The sequence below is a fragment of the Ictidomys tridecemlineatus genome, chromosome 9, assembly GCF_052094955.1.
Source record: "Ictidomys tridecemlineatus isolate mIctTri1 chromosome 9, mIctTri1.hap1, whole genome shotgun sequence".
In the NCBI taxonomy this organism is placed as follows: domain Eukaryota; kingdom Metazoa; phylum Chordata; class Mammalia; order Rodentia; family Sciuridae; genus Ictidomys; species Ictidomys tridecemlineatus.
In genome coordinates this window covers 31286817-31303728 of record NC_135485.1, presented here as the reverse complement: position 1 = coordinate 31303728, position 16912 = coordinate 31286817, and the positions used below count along the sequence as shown (strand labels likewise).

Here is a 16912-nt window from a genome sequence, read left to right as displayed (position 1 = left end):
TAATAAAGTGAGATAGTAGGATGAAATCCGTAGGTAATTGAATTATACTTTCTACACTGGAAACTTGGGGCTCTGAAGGATTTCTTTCAAAAATTAGACTTAGTCATTAACAACAGAGGGCTGGGAGTGTAGCTCAGTGGTAAAAGACTTGCCAGGGTTTGATTCCCCAGCACCACAAAAAGAGGAGGGCAAAGAGGGAGAGAAAAGAAAAAAGAAAAAAAAAATAGTAGCAATTACAGTGGTAAGAAAAACAGATGCTAGTAGAAAGAATAATAGATAATAAACTGGTAATACTACTAACCATTTACACTCATATATTGCTGGTGGGATTGCAAATTGGTGCAACCAAATGGAAAGCAGTGTGGAGATTCCTCAGAAAACTTGAAATGGAACCACCATTTGACCCAGCTATCCCACTCCTCGGTTTATATCCAAAGGACTTAAAAACAGCCTACTACAGTGATGCAACCACTCACAATAGCTAAATTATGCAACCAACCTAGATGCCTTTCAATAGATGAAAGGATAAAGAAAATGTGGTATATAACACATTGGAATATTACTCAGCCTTATAGAAGAAAGAAATGATGGCATTTTCTGGTAAATGAATGAAGCTGGAGAATATCATGCTAAGTGAAATAAGCCAATCCCACAAAACCAAAGGCAGAATGTTTTCTCTGATATGCACATGATAATTCATAATAAGGGGGTAGGGGCTGGGGAAAATAGAAGTACTTTGGATTAGGCAGAAGGAAGTGAAGGGAGGGGAGTGGTTATGGGGGTAGGAAACATAGTAGAATGAATTGGATATTATTACCTTATGTGCATATATGATTACATGACTGCTGTGATTCTACATTATGTACAACCAGAAGAATGAGAAGTCATGCTCAACATTTATGAATGATGTGTCAAAATGCATTCTATGGTCATGTATAACTAATTAGAACAAATTTTTTTTAAAAAACTAAACAAATAAGTAATACTAACCACCACTTATACAGCACTTTCTAAGTTCTAAGCATTTTAAATATATTACTCATTAAATTTTCACAGCACTCCTGTGAGATGAGTGAGCTATTATTAGTATCCAGCAGTTTTCAACAATATTTGTTATTCTGTTTTAACAACTAAAGCCATCTTACAAAGAAACACCTGGAACCACAAGAACAGGAAAAGCCTTTTGCCCAAAGTCGCCCAGCTAGGTGACAGACCCAGGACTCAAACTCAGGATACCCAGCTCCAAAGTTGGACCCCTGAGCCACTGGGCTGCACCTCTTGCTCCTTGCTTAGGAAAACCTTCTAGGAAAGGAATGTGGAAGGAAGTCACGCCCCTGCCTGCTGGTGGACAATTAAGACTTGAAGTTTGCTGTTTCCTTTAGGAGTCTCCTCAGACCTACAGTAAGCATCCTGCTCCCACAGCTATAAAGTGACTGGAGGCTGCCCTCACACCGTCTGTGACCATGGGAAGCTCCTTAGAGCTTTCACCTTTGCCAGCAAAGGCACAAGTTGGGGGTGGGGCCCAGCAGCACCTCCTTTCCAGGCCACACTTCCTGCCCAGTAACACAGTCCTCAAATAGCCAAGGCTGCAGGCCGAGACATTCCTCACTCAGAAGTTATGTCCCAGCGCTTGTTCTTTGCGCCTTTATTATGAAGAATGAACTGTTTTCTCCTGCAACCCCTCACTCCAGGCAGCCCAGGGACTGAGGAAGTGGGGCCAATGGCAAAGTCTGTTTATTAACCTGCTGCACCCAAGGGAACATTTTTCTAAAAGGATGAAATTCCTGACTACTCAAAACGAAGAGGGGAAAAAAAAAAAAAAAAAAAGCCTGTGGGAAATTTAATCACCAACTGAACAAGAGCGGAAAAACAAAGCCCTACCAATGAGGATGCTGCCAGAGACAATGGGCCCCTAACGGAGATGCAATTGAGATAAGAGTCCCGGGGGAATCCAGTTCGCACTAAGCACTACCTTATTGCTATATTAGCTGAGGAATCTTTGTTCAGAGGGCAAATGGGCACAGAACCCTCTGTTAACTGCCCCTGGGTTCCCCCCGGGGTTTGCAGACGGCATTTACATGTCAAGAGGAACCTCGGGGCAGCCAGGGAGAGGTCTCAGTCTCTCCCTGGAGCAAATACCTTTTTATATAGCCTGGGAGGGGAAAGCTCTCCTTTCGGTGAAATCCAACTCCCGCAGTTGAAAGGAGATAGGCCGCTTCAATAATGCACACGCCGCACCGGCGGCCTCCTCCTAAAGCCACGCACGCCCCTTTGGGGTCTCCACATTCTTGAGTTGGTAGGACCGGCAAAGTTATCAAGAATAATACAAAACTGTCTTTAGCGCCCACTGGGACTCTACTTTCTTAGGGAATCTTTTCTTAAACCTGATATGAAAGGCGATGTGCTGTCCTGATATATACCACCACTTAAAAACAGACTATCATCAGGTGTTTTATTTTACTTTAGGTAAGGATTGTAGTAATAGAGACACCCACCAAATATCCATGGAGGTGTACACTTTGTGCACTTTCCCGTGTAATTTATACCACGATATGCTTTTTAAAGCAGAGTATGTCACTATTACCCACAATAAAGGATATAAGGAGAAAATCACTTGCCTTTACATGAACAGTAAGACTGTTCTGCTCTTAGACCTTCCCTGCATCCCTGCATATCCAAAATCCCCCCTGATGATATTAAAGTTCCTGAAAAACAGTCATCCAACTTTCCACTATGCTAGTGACTACAAATGTCCCATGTCGCCTGTAAGCCCAAGTATGCAGCACAGAGAACACCTGTCACACACCACGCCTTCCAGCCATGTATCAAAAATAAAAAGCCAATACTTTCTTATACGGTGGCGAGCTATCCAGTTATGAGACATGCCTGGCCTTTTAGCAATAGAATCCCCAGTTAATTCTTATGTTTCTTTAACTCTATTTTTAAATTATTGCTTCTAAGCTCTGAGAGCACATGCTTGTGTGAAGCAGGTTAACCCTGCAAGATGTAGGCCCACGGCTGGAGCATCTGGCAGCAATGACAGTGGTTTCTGCAGGCAAGTTTAGATCCGTTGCATGGTACCTCTGGCACCCCAGCAGCATTTGAGACCTGCTATGCCACGGGGTGGGGGTGGGGTCTCCAAGTGACAGATTAAGAAGCTTCATCATTGCTTGGTCATGACATAGCGATACACTTCCTCCTTTGAACAATCAGGCACCAAGGGTTTCGTGTCATTGAGGGAAGAGTGTCAAATTCACCTTCTACAAAGCCCGAGAAAAGCGCTCTCCCCCCACCACTGAAGCAGAGGTTCCTTGCATGGATCACTGGACGGGGGTCACCTTTCCCTCTCACGCCCTCCAAGCGTCCTGACCCCCACAGACAGATCATTTCGGAAGCCCAGGGCTACCAAGCTACGTCTACTGATAGACATCACGAATCAGGATCGCCCAGCGAGCGCTTCCTGGACTGAGCCGAGAGCTCCAGTGATTTCCCTGGCCTGCCACCGAGTCATTTAAGAAGTGAAATATGCCAACTGGGCCGGATACCCGGCCCCTCGGAGCCTACCCGGCCGTCTCTGGGATAGGACGAGGGCTGCCACTGGCTGGGCAGTTTCTATGCGGATGCTGCGCTCGCGGTGGGTCTTGCAGGTTCTCCCCGCCCTGTAAGCTTTGCCAGCCTCACACCTGAGCGGGTGCCAGAAATACAGCAAGAGACTCCGGTGGGTATGTGCCTCTGTGGACACCCGGCCAGCTCCGCTCGGGAAGAGTGGAGAGGGAGGCCAAGACATGGAATATGGGAAGAAGAGCAGGACACCCCGAAATGCGGCGCCCTCAAGGACTCTGTGGGCGCGCGCTTTCTGCGCCTTTGCAGCGCTTCTGCTCGCCCTGCGCTTCGGTTGGCAGCGCCTGGAAGCGGCGCAAGCAGAGATTTGCGGAGCCGGCGGGTAGGAGGGATGAAGGCGCAGAGGACCGCTTCCTGCCCCCAAGAGCACAACCAGACTGCAGTGTCCTCCATTCATGCCCACCCCACCGGTACTCCAATGCCAAAAAACAGGGGATCCATTTCGCCCGAGGCCCTGACCGGTCACCCGGAGCGGCTGGGAAAAGAAAGTGGGGGAAGGCGAGGCTGGACCTGCGGTCGGTGCGCGAGCGGGTCAATAGCTCCGGGCAACCCTACAAGGCCGCCCGCCAGCCCCCTGCACCTACCTCGATCCACTTCTGAGCCTCGGAGAAGGCGGGCTCGGGGGGAGGCTCGGGCTGCAGGGGCTGAAGAGCTTCCAAACCGAGAGCAGGACAAGCCATTTGCGAAGCCCCGCGTCCACTCGAGCGCTGGGCCGCCGGGATGAGCACAACCGCCGCCGCCGCCGCAGGAGCGCGCTCCCCGCCCCTTCCCGCCTGCCGCTCTCCCTCCCCGGCCGCCCCGCCCCCGCCCGGCGCAGGTCCCGGAGGAGAGCCGCGCGCACAGCCAGAGGACGCCGCGGCAGCTGCTCCCAGCGCCTCCCGGGCCGGCCGCGCAGTGAGTGCCCGGCGGGAGCGAGCGCGGAGGCACCGGGAGCTCCCTCTCCTCCCCACCTTCTCAGGCCGCTCCGCCCCCCGGGAGGAGGGGGGGGGGGACTCAGCTACCGACTAAAAATAACCTGGAGCGAGCGCTGGGTGTCTCCCTCCCGGCACACACCCGCACCAGGGGAGGGACTCCGCCGGCCACCCCGCATCCCTGGGCCAGGCCCGCTGCCTAGGGGTGGGCAGATCCGGCCACACCTGGGAGACGCGCGCCAAGAGGGGCGCTGCGACAGCAGGAAAGGAGTACGCGTAGGCACCTGCTATGCCTCCCAGACCGCAGACTTGGGGGCAAAGGGGGAAGCCCCTGACGTGGGGCCTGGAAATATTCAACCACCTGATCTTCATGTAAGGAATAAAAAAGAAAACCTCCAGGCAGACTACGTGTACCCTAGTCTGTTGATTCATTCACCCAGTATTTATTGGGCACCTACTGTGCGCCAGGCACCGAGCTAGTCCTTGACTTCAAGATAGTCACATTCTGGAGGAAAGGGACAGTACGGACAATAAACGTGTAAATCGAAAGATCACTGTAAAACGTGATGTTTGTTAATCAAAAAGAGGAAATAAGCAAAGGCTTGGCATAGGAACTGCTGGCTGATTTCTGATAGCCTCTTCACCTTTTCCTGGGAGGCCACCCTATAAATTCTTGTTCTGTTAATGGAAGGCAGGCAGGGGCCAGAGGGCTGGAGGAGACAGGCGGGTGGGGGGGTGGGGGGGTTAGGGGACGGTGTTTATTCCCACTTTTAGCCCTGCAAACGTCCAGGGGCTTGGCTACACTACTCTGCCGGGAGGGTGGGGGGGTGCATCTGTAGGGGTCCTGTCTTGCAGCTATTTTCCTTGGCTTCCCTCAAGGTTACCTGTCTTCTCTTGCCTTGCCCCATCCAATCTGGCTTCCTTCTAATAGTCCCTCCTCTCAGCCACCCTCCAATTGAGCTTGCCCTCTGTTTTGCATAAGAGCCCAGTAGATGAATTTGGAAGGTTTTTCAAAGGAAATAACATGATGAAGTGACATGAATGGGAGGGATATTAACCATGTGACAATCTAAGGGAAACATTCCCAGATGGGTGTCCAGGCCTTGAGGTAGAAATGAACTTAGTGGAGGTAGAGGAACCCACAAAAGAATGATAACAGCAGGCAGGCAGACCCCATCCCTGTTGGACCTCCAGAAGACACTATAATGTAGATTTGTTGCCTGGTAGGCATTGATAAGCCACCAGGGAGGTCTGGCTCCAGTGAGCCTAGCACTGACTACATAGCACCTCAATACTCTTGGCTGACCTAAAGCAAATGGATTCTCCTCTTTAGAATAGCTGCTGGCAACAGGTGTCTGTTGGTTGCTGGGAGGCCCCAGGGTGTCTCAGCAGCTAAATCAGAGTATGAGTTTAGCCTTGGTCCAATTCTGCTTCTCTCATAGCAAAATGAATTAAAAGCAGGCCTGGAATTGCGCCATCACCTGCTTTGGGGTCAGACAGGCTTCAGCTTATTCACTTTGAAAACGCTTATATGGCACTTGTGTGGTGCCACACACTGTTCTAAGTGCATTACAAATAATTGACCAACCCAGTCCTCATTCCAGCCCGGTAAGATAGAACTGTTACCATCTCTTTGAGGAACAGGGACTAAGGGGCTATCATGCAACTAGTGGGAGGGAAGCCTGCACTCAAGACCAGACAGCTAGGCACCAAGCCTGCTTGCAACCGCAGGCCCAGCTGCCTTGCCAGTCCTGTGCATCTCAAATGAGGGTAAAGTGGCCACCCAGCAGAATCATAGGGAGGAACAAACATGGTGACTGAAGGACCAAAGCTAGACCTGGCACATAGTGCTCAGTACAATCCAGCTGACCTCACTTTTCACCCTGCCATCTAAAAAAGCAGGAAGGGGGAACATGCAAAGAAGAGATAAAGGAGGCAAGCAGAGGAAAAGGGCTCATGAATATAAGCCAAAGAGGTCCTCACCTCCACAAGGAAAAATGGAAAAGTAAGTTCACAAAATGACTCCAGTACACCAACAAGACTGTCCCCTTGGATCACACTCCATGGAGCGACTAGGAGGATAAACAGCTGACCTAGATGGCCTATCCAAATCTACTTGAAAATGGGTATTAAAATTAAGTCTACCACATTCTAAAATATCTGGTATTAAAATTAGCTTTCAAATCAAAACATATTTTTTGCTTTCAGTAAATATACATTTACATCTTTGAAGGTTTGAAAACATAGAGTAACATAACATCTGCTTTTTCTCTATTACCAGTAACCAAGTCACATAGGCTGCCAATGACCCAAAGACTAAAAATGATCCAAACCTACTGCCATTGTCAATAATATCAACAAATCATTGTTAAGCTCCTACTATGTGCAAGATGTCTTACTAGCATCAAAAGAATTCACAAAAAAAGCAGACATGATTGTCCTTTAGAAGGAGTTAATCATTTTTATTAGTGAAATGACATTTTATTTTTATATAATGTAGTTCTTTTAAATATAAAAATAATATGCCCTGTGGGGAAAAAAATGGAAAATATAATGAAGAAAATAAATCTGGAAGAAACCCCACAATTATGAGATCAATGCTATTTGGGGGACATTAATTAGCCTTTTTATTGGTAGGGGGCACCAGGGATTGAACTCAGGGGCACTCAACCACTGAGCCACGTCCCCAGCCCTATTTTGTATTTTATTTAGAGAATTTAGAGACAGGGTCTCACTTAGTTGCTTAGCATCTCGCATTTGCTGGGGCTGGCTTTGAACTCGTGACCCTCCTGTCCCAGCCTGAGTCATAATTAGCCTTTTGATTGGAAAAAATAACTATAAGACAAGGTACTCTTTGATAAACACCAAGTGAGAGATACAGCTTGGGTTAGTCCTAACTATTTGGGAGGATGAAGTAGAGGGATTACTTGAGACCAGGAGGCCAGCCTAGGTAACATAATGAGTCCCTGTCTCAAAACAAACAACAATTAAAAAAAAAAAAAAACAGAAGATGGATTAGTTGTCCTGTTATTTTATAACAGCTTTATTGAAATGTAATTCATACACTATATAATCCCTCTTTACATGTATATAATTCTAGAGAGATTATAGTTAACAATAATGTATTGTTTCAACATAGCTAGAAGAGATAATTTTGAATGTTATAACCACAAAGAAATGATCAATGTTTGAAGTGACAGATTTCATCATTATATAATATATACATTGTATAATGTATGTATTATACATTAAAAGGTACAATAATTATGTATAAATTAAAACTAAAGTTGTTAAAAGTATATAATTTGTGAGTTTTAGTATATTCACAGAGTCATCACCACAGTTAATTTTGAAATATTTTTACCTCTCCAGAAAGAAACCCCATACCAATTAGTAGCCATTCCTTCATGTCCTTGATCCCTGCAACCATTATTCTATTTTCTGTCTTCATACATTTACCTATTCTGGACATTTCATATAAATGGAATCTTAGGCTAGAAATGTAGCTCAGTTGTAGAGTGTGTGCTTAGCATGCCCAAGGCCCTGGGTCAGGCCCCAGCACCAATAAATACACAAATGGAAACATACACTATGTAGTCCCTTGTATGTGGTCTCTTTTTGTTAGCATGATTTTTTTTAGGGTTTACCCATGCTGTGCTGCAGCCTGTATCAACATTTCACTGTTTTTCCCTTTTGGTTTTTTTCAAGACACAGGGTCTTACAATGTTGTCCAGGCTGGCCTCAAAATTCTGGGCTCAATTGATCCTCCTGCTTCAGCCTCCCAAATGCCACACATAGCATTCCATTTCTTTTTATTGCCAAATAATATGCCATGGTATTGCTATACATTTTACGTATCTATTCATAAGTCGGACATTTGGGTTGATTTCGCTTTTTGGTTATTATGAACAGTGCTGCTATAAACATTCCTGTAAAAGTTTTTATATAGAAATATGTTTTCATTTCTCTTGAGTATATGCGAAGAAGTGAGATTACTGAGTCATATAACTCTTTAACATCTTGATGAAATACCAAACCATTTCCTTAATAGTTGTATCTTTTGACAGTTCCTCCAGCAGTGAATGAGGTTTTCAATAATTCCACTTCCTGCCAACACTTGTTATCAACCACATTTTCATTATTTTTATCCTAGTATATATGAAACAGCATCTGATTAGGGGTTTTAATTTGCACTTCCCTGATACCTAATGACACTGACCATCTTCTTATGTCCTGTTGACCATTTGTAATCTTGAGAGAAATGTCCATTTGAATCCTTTGTTTTTAAAATTGAGTTATTTCTTTTTAATTATTGAATTATAAGAGTTTTTTTTTTAAATAGATTGTACATATAAGTCCCTTCTCAGGTATATGATTTGCAAATATTTTTTCTCATTCTATGTGTTGACTTTTACTTATGTGTCCTTTGAGCACAAAAGTTTCTAAATATTTCTGAGTTATAGATGGAAACGATACCTTTATTTTATTTATTTAATTGTATGTGGTGCTGAGGATCAAACCCAGTGCCTCCCACGTGCTGGGTGGCACTCTACCACTGAGCCACACAACCCCAGCCCCCAAAGTTTTTAATTGTGATACTCTATATTTTCCTTTTGTTCTTGTGGTTTTGGTCCTATCTAAAAAAGCTTTGACTAATCCAAAGTCACAAAAGATATACTTTGTTTTCTTCTAAGAGTTTTACAATCTTAGCTCTTACATTTGGGTGGTTGATCCATTTTTACTTTTTATAAGAGCACGGGTTTGAGATCGCCTTGGTCTCCTGAGAAACAGGCGCCAAGATGGAATTAAAGGTACAAGGATTTTATTATGAAATGACTACAAGAAAAATGGAGAGGGAGCTGGGAAGTGCTGGAAAAGCCTCAGAACGCAATGCTAGTCAGACCCGGAGTGAACAGGAGAGGAAGGAAGGTTGGGGAGCAGTCCCCTAGACTGCCTCTCAATCTAAGTTCAGCAAGGCCATCAGAAGGTACTCAAGCAAAGTCAAATCCCATCTCTCCCAGGAAGGGGCCTGACTAGCATCCCTGCCGTTTGCCATAACTGGCTGGGAGCAGTCCAGGGGAAAGCGTGGCCTCACTTCAACATGGCAGTGCATTTCAGAGCATAGCAGCTGGGTCCTTAGTCAGGTAAATTCCCTGAGGGGCACATTTCATGGTTTCCACACCTAAGTTTACATCCAGCCCTGTCACTCCTTAGGCTACATCAATGAAAATAAGTCTTTGTTTTATTGATAAAGTTTCTATTTTATTGATAAAGTTTCTATTTTATTGATAAAGTTTCTTACCTGGCACTTAAAAAACAGTTGTTGCTGGGCGCAGTGGCACATGCCTGTGATCCCAGCAGCTAGGGAGGCTGAGGCAGGAGGATTGTGAGCTCGAAGCCAGCCTCAGCAACTTAGTGGGGCACAGAGAAACTCAGTGAGATCTAGTCTCTAAATAAAATACAAAAAAAAAAAAAGGCCGAGGATGTTCAATCTCCAGGACAAAAAAAAAAAAAAAGCAGTTGTTAATAATAATTTTGATGACATTGCATATTAGAATATGCATATCTATTAATAAAATGAGGTAAACAAATTAGGCAAAGACCAACCCTAAATTCCACCACATATAATACTTTGAAGATTTATAGTTGGATGTAAATGAGTTTTTACTAATTTCTCATCCTCTAAGGTCTAGTTTTAATGTCACCTTTGTGGTAAAGACTTCCTGAGCCACAAAGTCAATATTAGTCATTTCTCCTCTGTATCCCCATCCTGTAGTGACTCTCGACATACCAAACTAGGTTTGTCAATTTTTAGGGAGGTTTCGAAAGTACTCTAGATTCATCTTTGCTTTGATTTTTTTTTTTTTGAAAACCATTTAAAAATATTGTTTCTCATAAGGAAAATTGGAAATAATGATTTTAATTTCCTAGACTATGACAGACTGAATAATAACCTTTCTACTACCAAATTCCTATAAATGCCACACAGAATATAAATATATTCTTTATGTGCATTGCTGAGCTCAGACAAAATAAACAGAAATCCCCAGGAGACACATAAGGAGGAAGGAGAAATCCTGAGCAGAAGGCCAGTGAACTGACCTTTGACTGCCCTGTGGAGACCTCGGGAAAGGTGGCTGCTAGAAAATTCAACAAAGTTGAATTTTATGGCCTGTGTGGCTGATTAGAATTGAGCAGTGTTCCACAAATGTCTGTCTGTCTGTCTGTCTGTCTGTCTCTCTCTCTCTCTCTCTCTCTCTCTCACACACACACACACACACACACACACGCAAAAAGAATGGACTGGAGAATATTCCATCATCACTACAGAGGGAGACAATAAGGAAGCTTTTTTGTGAGACCTCCAGTTCTGGGTGTGCAGGGCAGGAACAGGGGATAGGGGACACCTCTCTTGACAATACGTAAACATAAGTCTAATCCTGTTTATGGTCAAAATACACATGACCCCAAGCCCCCTGTCCAGGCTAAAAATGGAACTTAGAATGTGGTCTAGGACCTCTAAGACACCCAGAAAAAGCCAATGTACATTTGAAGACATGCCCTCCACACCTCACAGGATTCCACAGACAAACCCAACTGGAGGAGCTTTCAATTCAAACGCACAAAATGCAGACACAAACAATGCAACCTAAATAAAATTCAAAAGAGGATGCAGTCCAAAAAAAGGCATGGTGTCCTGGTGTCCTGGTTTCAAAGGCTTGTAATCCCAGCAGCTCAGGAAGTTGAGGCAGGAGTTCAAAGCCAACCTCAGCAAAAGTGAGGCCCTAAGCAACTCAGTGAGACCCTGTCTCTAAATAAAAATTTAAAAAGGGCTGAGATGTGGCTCAGTGGTTAAGTGCCCCTGGGTTCAATCTCTGATATACCTCCCTTTCACCCCTCTCCCCCGAAATAAAGCCAAACTGGGTTTGCTGATAGAGGAGGAATGAAAGCAAGAGTAGATCTAGGTTTTACTGAATATAATATTTATACAAGTTATTAATACAAAAATTAGGTTTGAATTAGATTTTTATCATTCTAATATTTATTTAAAATGATAAAAAGAATCAAACAAAATTATGTTTTAAGGAGCTGACAACTATTAAAAAAAAATAAGAAGAATAACATAATTATTTTTGCTAAGTGAGACCCTGGCAAATCTCTATCATGTTTTTTCTATCTTTTTTGGACTACATCCTCTTTGATTGCCTTTTTTTATGAAAACATTTTGTATAGGGCTGGGGATGTGGCTCAAGCGGTAGCGCGCTCGCCTGGCATGTGTGCGGCCCAGGTTCGATCCTCAGCACCACATACCAACAAAGATGTTGTGTCTGCCAAGAACTAAAAAATAAATATTAAAAATTCTCTCTCTCCTCTCCCACTCTCTCTTTAACAAAAAAAAAAAAAAAAAAAAAACATTTTGTATAATCTTTTTCTCTAGAGAGAAGAGAGAGTTTATTCAGTCTTGTTTCAAACATAATGAACTGAAATTTGGTGGGGTTTGTTTTTTTAATGTACTTTTTAGTTGTTGTTTGACCTTTTTAAATTTTATTTTATTTTATTCATTTATTTATATGTGCTGCTGAGAATCAAACCCAGTGCCTCATACATGTGAGAAAAGTGTTCTACCACTGAGCCACAAACCCAGCCCTAGGGTTTATTTTTCATTGAAAATTTTCTTTATTAAACTTCATCTGGGCACTCATGTCTGAAAAAATTAATTAAAATAGTAAAAATCACCACATATATTACAGTAGAAAAAGAGAAAAGTAATGGATTAATTTGTTTAATTAGAATGATGTACTTTTTAAAAAATTTTTTTAGTTGTTGATAGACCTTTATTTTATTTATTTATATATGCTGCTGAGAATCAAACTCAGTGCCTCACACATGCCAGGCAAGTGTGCTACCACTGAGGCACAACCCCAGCCTAAGAATGATGTATTTTTTAAGAGAGAAAAGTCTCATGAAATATTTCTTCCAAAAAGTAAACTCTGCAAAGTTTAGAGGTTGATTTGCACCTAGACTAACAGAGCTGAAATAATTCAAGTGTTTTATTTCTGCATTTTTAAAATCATGGTGCATGGTGCTGGGCTGGGGTTGTGGCTCAGCGGTAAAGCATTCACCTAGCATAAGTAAGGCCCTGGGTTTGATCCTCAGCACCACATAAAACAAAATAAATAAATAAAATAAAGCTATTATGTCCAACTACAACTAAAAAATAAAATATTTCAAAAAAATCGTAGTGCTATCATCATTTATTTAGAGGGTACTATTTAAATACAAAGCTAAGTATTATCCTTGGGATTAGAGACACAATCTGTTTTTGAAGCAAACTGGAATGCCTCTGAACCACTCTGAATTTATTCTCAGAAAAATATATGTGGCTGGGCCTGTGCCAATATTGACCATAGAGCTGGGAGTTTTTCCAACATAACTCCCATGGAATACAATGCATACTCAGGATAACTAAGTTTTAAATTGGCTAATTTAAACCTTACACATTCATTGCTATAAAAGCTCAATTGTAGCAGTAGTATTTGTTTTGAACTTAGGCCAACAGAATGTTTTGTAGGAAAGGAGTATTTTATCCCACATAATGTTAAGAATTGCTGGTCCACCATTTGTATATTGTTGCCTTACTCCATTTGGGCTGCTATAACAAAACACTGTAGAGTGGGTAATTTATAAATGACAGAAGTTTGTTACAGTTCTAGAAGCTGGGAAGTTCAAGATCAAGGCACCATCAGATTCAGTGTCTGGTGAGGACCTGGTCCTCATAGATGGTGCCTTTTATGTGTGTTCGCTTGGCGGAAGAGATGAACAAGCTCCCTCTAGCCTCTTACATGGGACACTAGTCTCATCCATGAGAATAGTGCCCTCATGACCTAATCACCTCCTAAGGGGCCCTAGCTCTTTGTACTACCTCACTCAGGATTAGGTTTCAACCCACGAATTTTGACGGGGCACAAATATTCATACCATAATAATTATTAATAATCTGATATAAATCTGAGGAAAGCTGTCAAATTTGAGAGACTCTCTATGGAGTTTCTTCTTTTTTTTCTTTGTTTTTTTATTGATTTTTATTATTTTTTTAAATACACAAAACAGTGGAATGCATTACAATGCTTATTGCACATATAGAGCACAATTGTTCGTATCTGTATATAAAGTATCTTCATGTCAATTTATGCCATTATCATGTACTTTGTGGGTTTTTTTGCATTACAATTCTTAATACACATATATACCACAATTTTTCATATCTCTGTTTATATATAAGGCATGTTGATGAGTTTCTTCTTATGTGACCTGCATATGCTCTTTGAACAGACAGTTCTCCTTGAGCCAGTCCATCATCAATGTTCCTATGGTGGTGATCTGTTGAGTTTTATGTTCCCTTTGACATCATCAGTGCCTTCTGTGAACTTGGCTGGAAATTTAATCACAACAATTCTGGTCAATTCTGTATCACACCATTCCCATTAAAATGTGCAATGTTTTTTATAATACGTATGCTGCGCTATCAAGACTATTTGTGATAGTCAAGAACTTGTGCTTTGACAAGGACTCATTGTGAGCAAAATCCTCCAATTATGATTTTACACACCTGTTGATGGAAAAAAAATTCCCCTCAGACTACTTCTTGGCTCCCCTTCAACCTTGTTTCTCTCCGCCCCAGGGTTCAGGCAGTGGGAGACGCTGATATATTTCCATCTCGTCTCTGGCTCAGCATCTTTCTGCCATGATGCTGAGTGATTGGCATAGCAGACAGCAGGAACATTCCTAAAGTTATTCCTATACCAGGACAGCTGGCAATGACATGCCCATATGCCAAAAGGTATATGGATATACATATCCATTTTTTTTTGTATCCCCAACTCAACTTACCCAGAGTCTAAAAATACACACCACCATATTACCACCCAAAAGGAGGGAGAGGGGGATTTTGATGAAGGGAAAGTCTAAGTCAAAAGAGACAGCAGTTAAAATATCTTTTACAATTTTTACAAAAACACATGGCCCAATAAACATAATGAAGCATCCATTAAAGAGGGCCAAACTGAGGAGGGGCCATGAAGCTAGCTGAAGCTTCTTTGACTTCCTTTTATCAGCCCCCAGATGACACAGACAAAAATGAGATCGACCCTCTTTTGTCTTTCATTTTTCTATTTGCAGAGCTGGTGATTGAACCCAGGGTTGTCCACATGCCCAGCAGGTGCTCTGTCACTGAACAACACCCAGCCCTCCTCTGTCCTTAAATCAGAGAAGTACAATGCGCTCCAGAGTGGCCTACTCCCTGCATGTTAACTGAATGCCTAGAAGTGCAGACGAAGCGCTTATTTATGATGTATTTTATTCCTGAAAGAAAAACCACACTGACCGAAAAAAAAAATTATCTGAATGTCTATTCTTTACAGCAAGCAAAAATTAAAATGATTTTCTGCATGCCATGGCTTGCTTAGGAAAGCATCTAGTTCTTGTGACTACTAATGTTGATTAATGCTTTTCAAATTTCAGTCATTAGAAATGCTTACACTCTTTCATATCTGTATTTACAGATGTTCTAACCTATTGAAGCACATAACCAAGTATCATCAATTCTCCTTTATTAATTAAAGTTAAAGCACTGTAGGGGGGAAAACTAAATACATATGGGGAGACTGGTGGAATAAGGCAGCCATTTCTAGAACTATGCTGACTGGGGAGCCTGTTTCCTATTCAGTTCAGATGCCAGGCAGTATGGCTGCTTCCTCTGTTCCCATGGAAACCTCAGCCTTGCTGAAGTTCAAGTTAATTTCTTACTGCCATCTGCCTGTTGAGCTATGGGGCTTTCTCCAGCTAATATCATGCAGAGGCCTGTTAGGAAAAAGAAGTTAACTTAGGCACTCCCTGGGCTGTGTCCTCGGGAGGTCAAGATTGAAAACAGATCCAGCTGAATCTCAATACAGAGTTAGTGGAAGGATGAAGAATATGTTGCGTGACTCCTTCAAGAACTGAACCGATAGTTAATTCAAGCGGACTAGATGGGTTATTAAAAGTAGTTCATATTACATTGAACAAAATTTGCGTGATGTTTATCCTTCTTCAAATCCTGAAATGGGCCCAATTTGTACATGCTTCTTGAAATGTTAATGATATTTCCAATCAAAGATCATAAGCTAGTGGTGACCAGTGATTCAGCTCTGGGCTGCAGACATGGGATTTTGAACCACATAGTGTTTTCAAATAATGCTTGAATTATCTGCCAACTTTTAGAAATTAGGAAACTTCATGGGGGGAAAATGGACAACAAAAAAAAAGCTAGGTTTCCACCTTCTCTTGAAAACTTGGAAGAGGAAGCTGCCTCTGCATTCCTGCTCTGTGGAAGCCACAGCACAGTAGCAGCTCCCGCTCCCCTCCCTAGCCTCCCAGAAAGGGAGTCAGCTTGCCCATTTGGCACAAGCCCTGTCACTCCTTATCCATTCACATTTGCTACTTCATTCATTAGTGATAACTCCTTGATGTCTGCAATATTTGCATTTACAATTCCTGCTTTAAATTCATGCAATGCCTACTTCCTAAAAAGTAATAAACTCTAAAACTCAAACGCCTGTTATCTCAGGGAAATAGACCTCCCTCTCTATGTGTGGGGATTGGTTGCAGGACCCCCTGAGGATACCAAAAGCTGGGGTTTTGGAGTCCTTTATATAAGATGGCATAGTATTTGCATGTAGCCTACACTCACCCTCCCACATACTTGAAATCCACAGATGCAGAACCTGAGGATTCCCCAGGGCAGACTGCAAAGTATTTTTATCAGCCTAATACAGATTAGCAAAGTAAATACTGGTATCTTTTTGTTTTCTTCTGTAGCATCAATTCTCTAGCATTAATTACTTGATTTAAGTAATGTGTGCAGTTCTTCTCATTAAGGGTAAGCAAAGAAGACGACTCTAGGCATGTCCACCTAATACTATTTATTAATAATAGTCATCTATACTTGTTTGCTTCCTATGTGGCAGGCTATAGCATCTACCTATCAAGTCACTATGATGCTGCCCCTTTTATAGATGAGAAAACTAAGGCTTAGGAGGATCAATTAATTACCCAAAGTCACATGGAGAGTAAATAACAGACTTCATCTTCCCTCAACTCTGATTACGTAGCCTGTGCATTACACCACTACTGCTTTTTTATCCTCATTTTGTGCTTAAGTGTATTTACCAAGAGTATAAAATTTGTATTTCTATATTTCTAAATATGTTTGGAAAGAAAAAAAATGTCAAACTGAGGATGTGGCTCAGTGGTAGAGCACCTATTGAGCATGGACAAGGCCCTGAGTTCAATTCAGTACCAAACAAACACACAAATAAACCTGGGATTATAATCTGAGTTAA

General features: G+C 42.4%; 1 protein-coding gene across 14 annotated transcripts in view; it reads right to left on the bottom strand.

Moving 5' to 3' along the window:
• Window positions 1–4539, bottom strand: part of Limch1 (LIM and calponin homology domains 1) — a 312004-nt gene extending 307465 nt beyond the window's left edge. For 4 of the 14 annotated variants that reach the window (XM_078021244.1, XM_078021242.1, XM_021722761.3 and 1 more), the window contains exon 1: window positions 4206–4398. In XM_078021244.1, coding sequence (XP_077877370.1) covers window positions 4206–4301 — 96 coding nt within the window. In that variant the 5' untranslated portion in view covers window positions 4302–4398. Of the gene's footprint in view, window positions 1–4205 lie in introns of all 14 variants that reach the window. The other 10 variants (XM_078021238.1, XM_078021240.1, XM_078021239.1 and 7 more) reach the window with 5 other exon arrangements.
• Between the last annotated feature and the right edge of the window lie 12373 nt (window positions 4540–16912).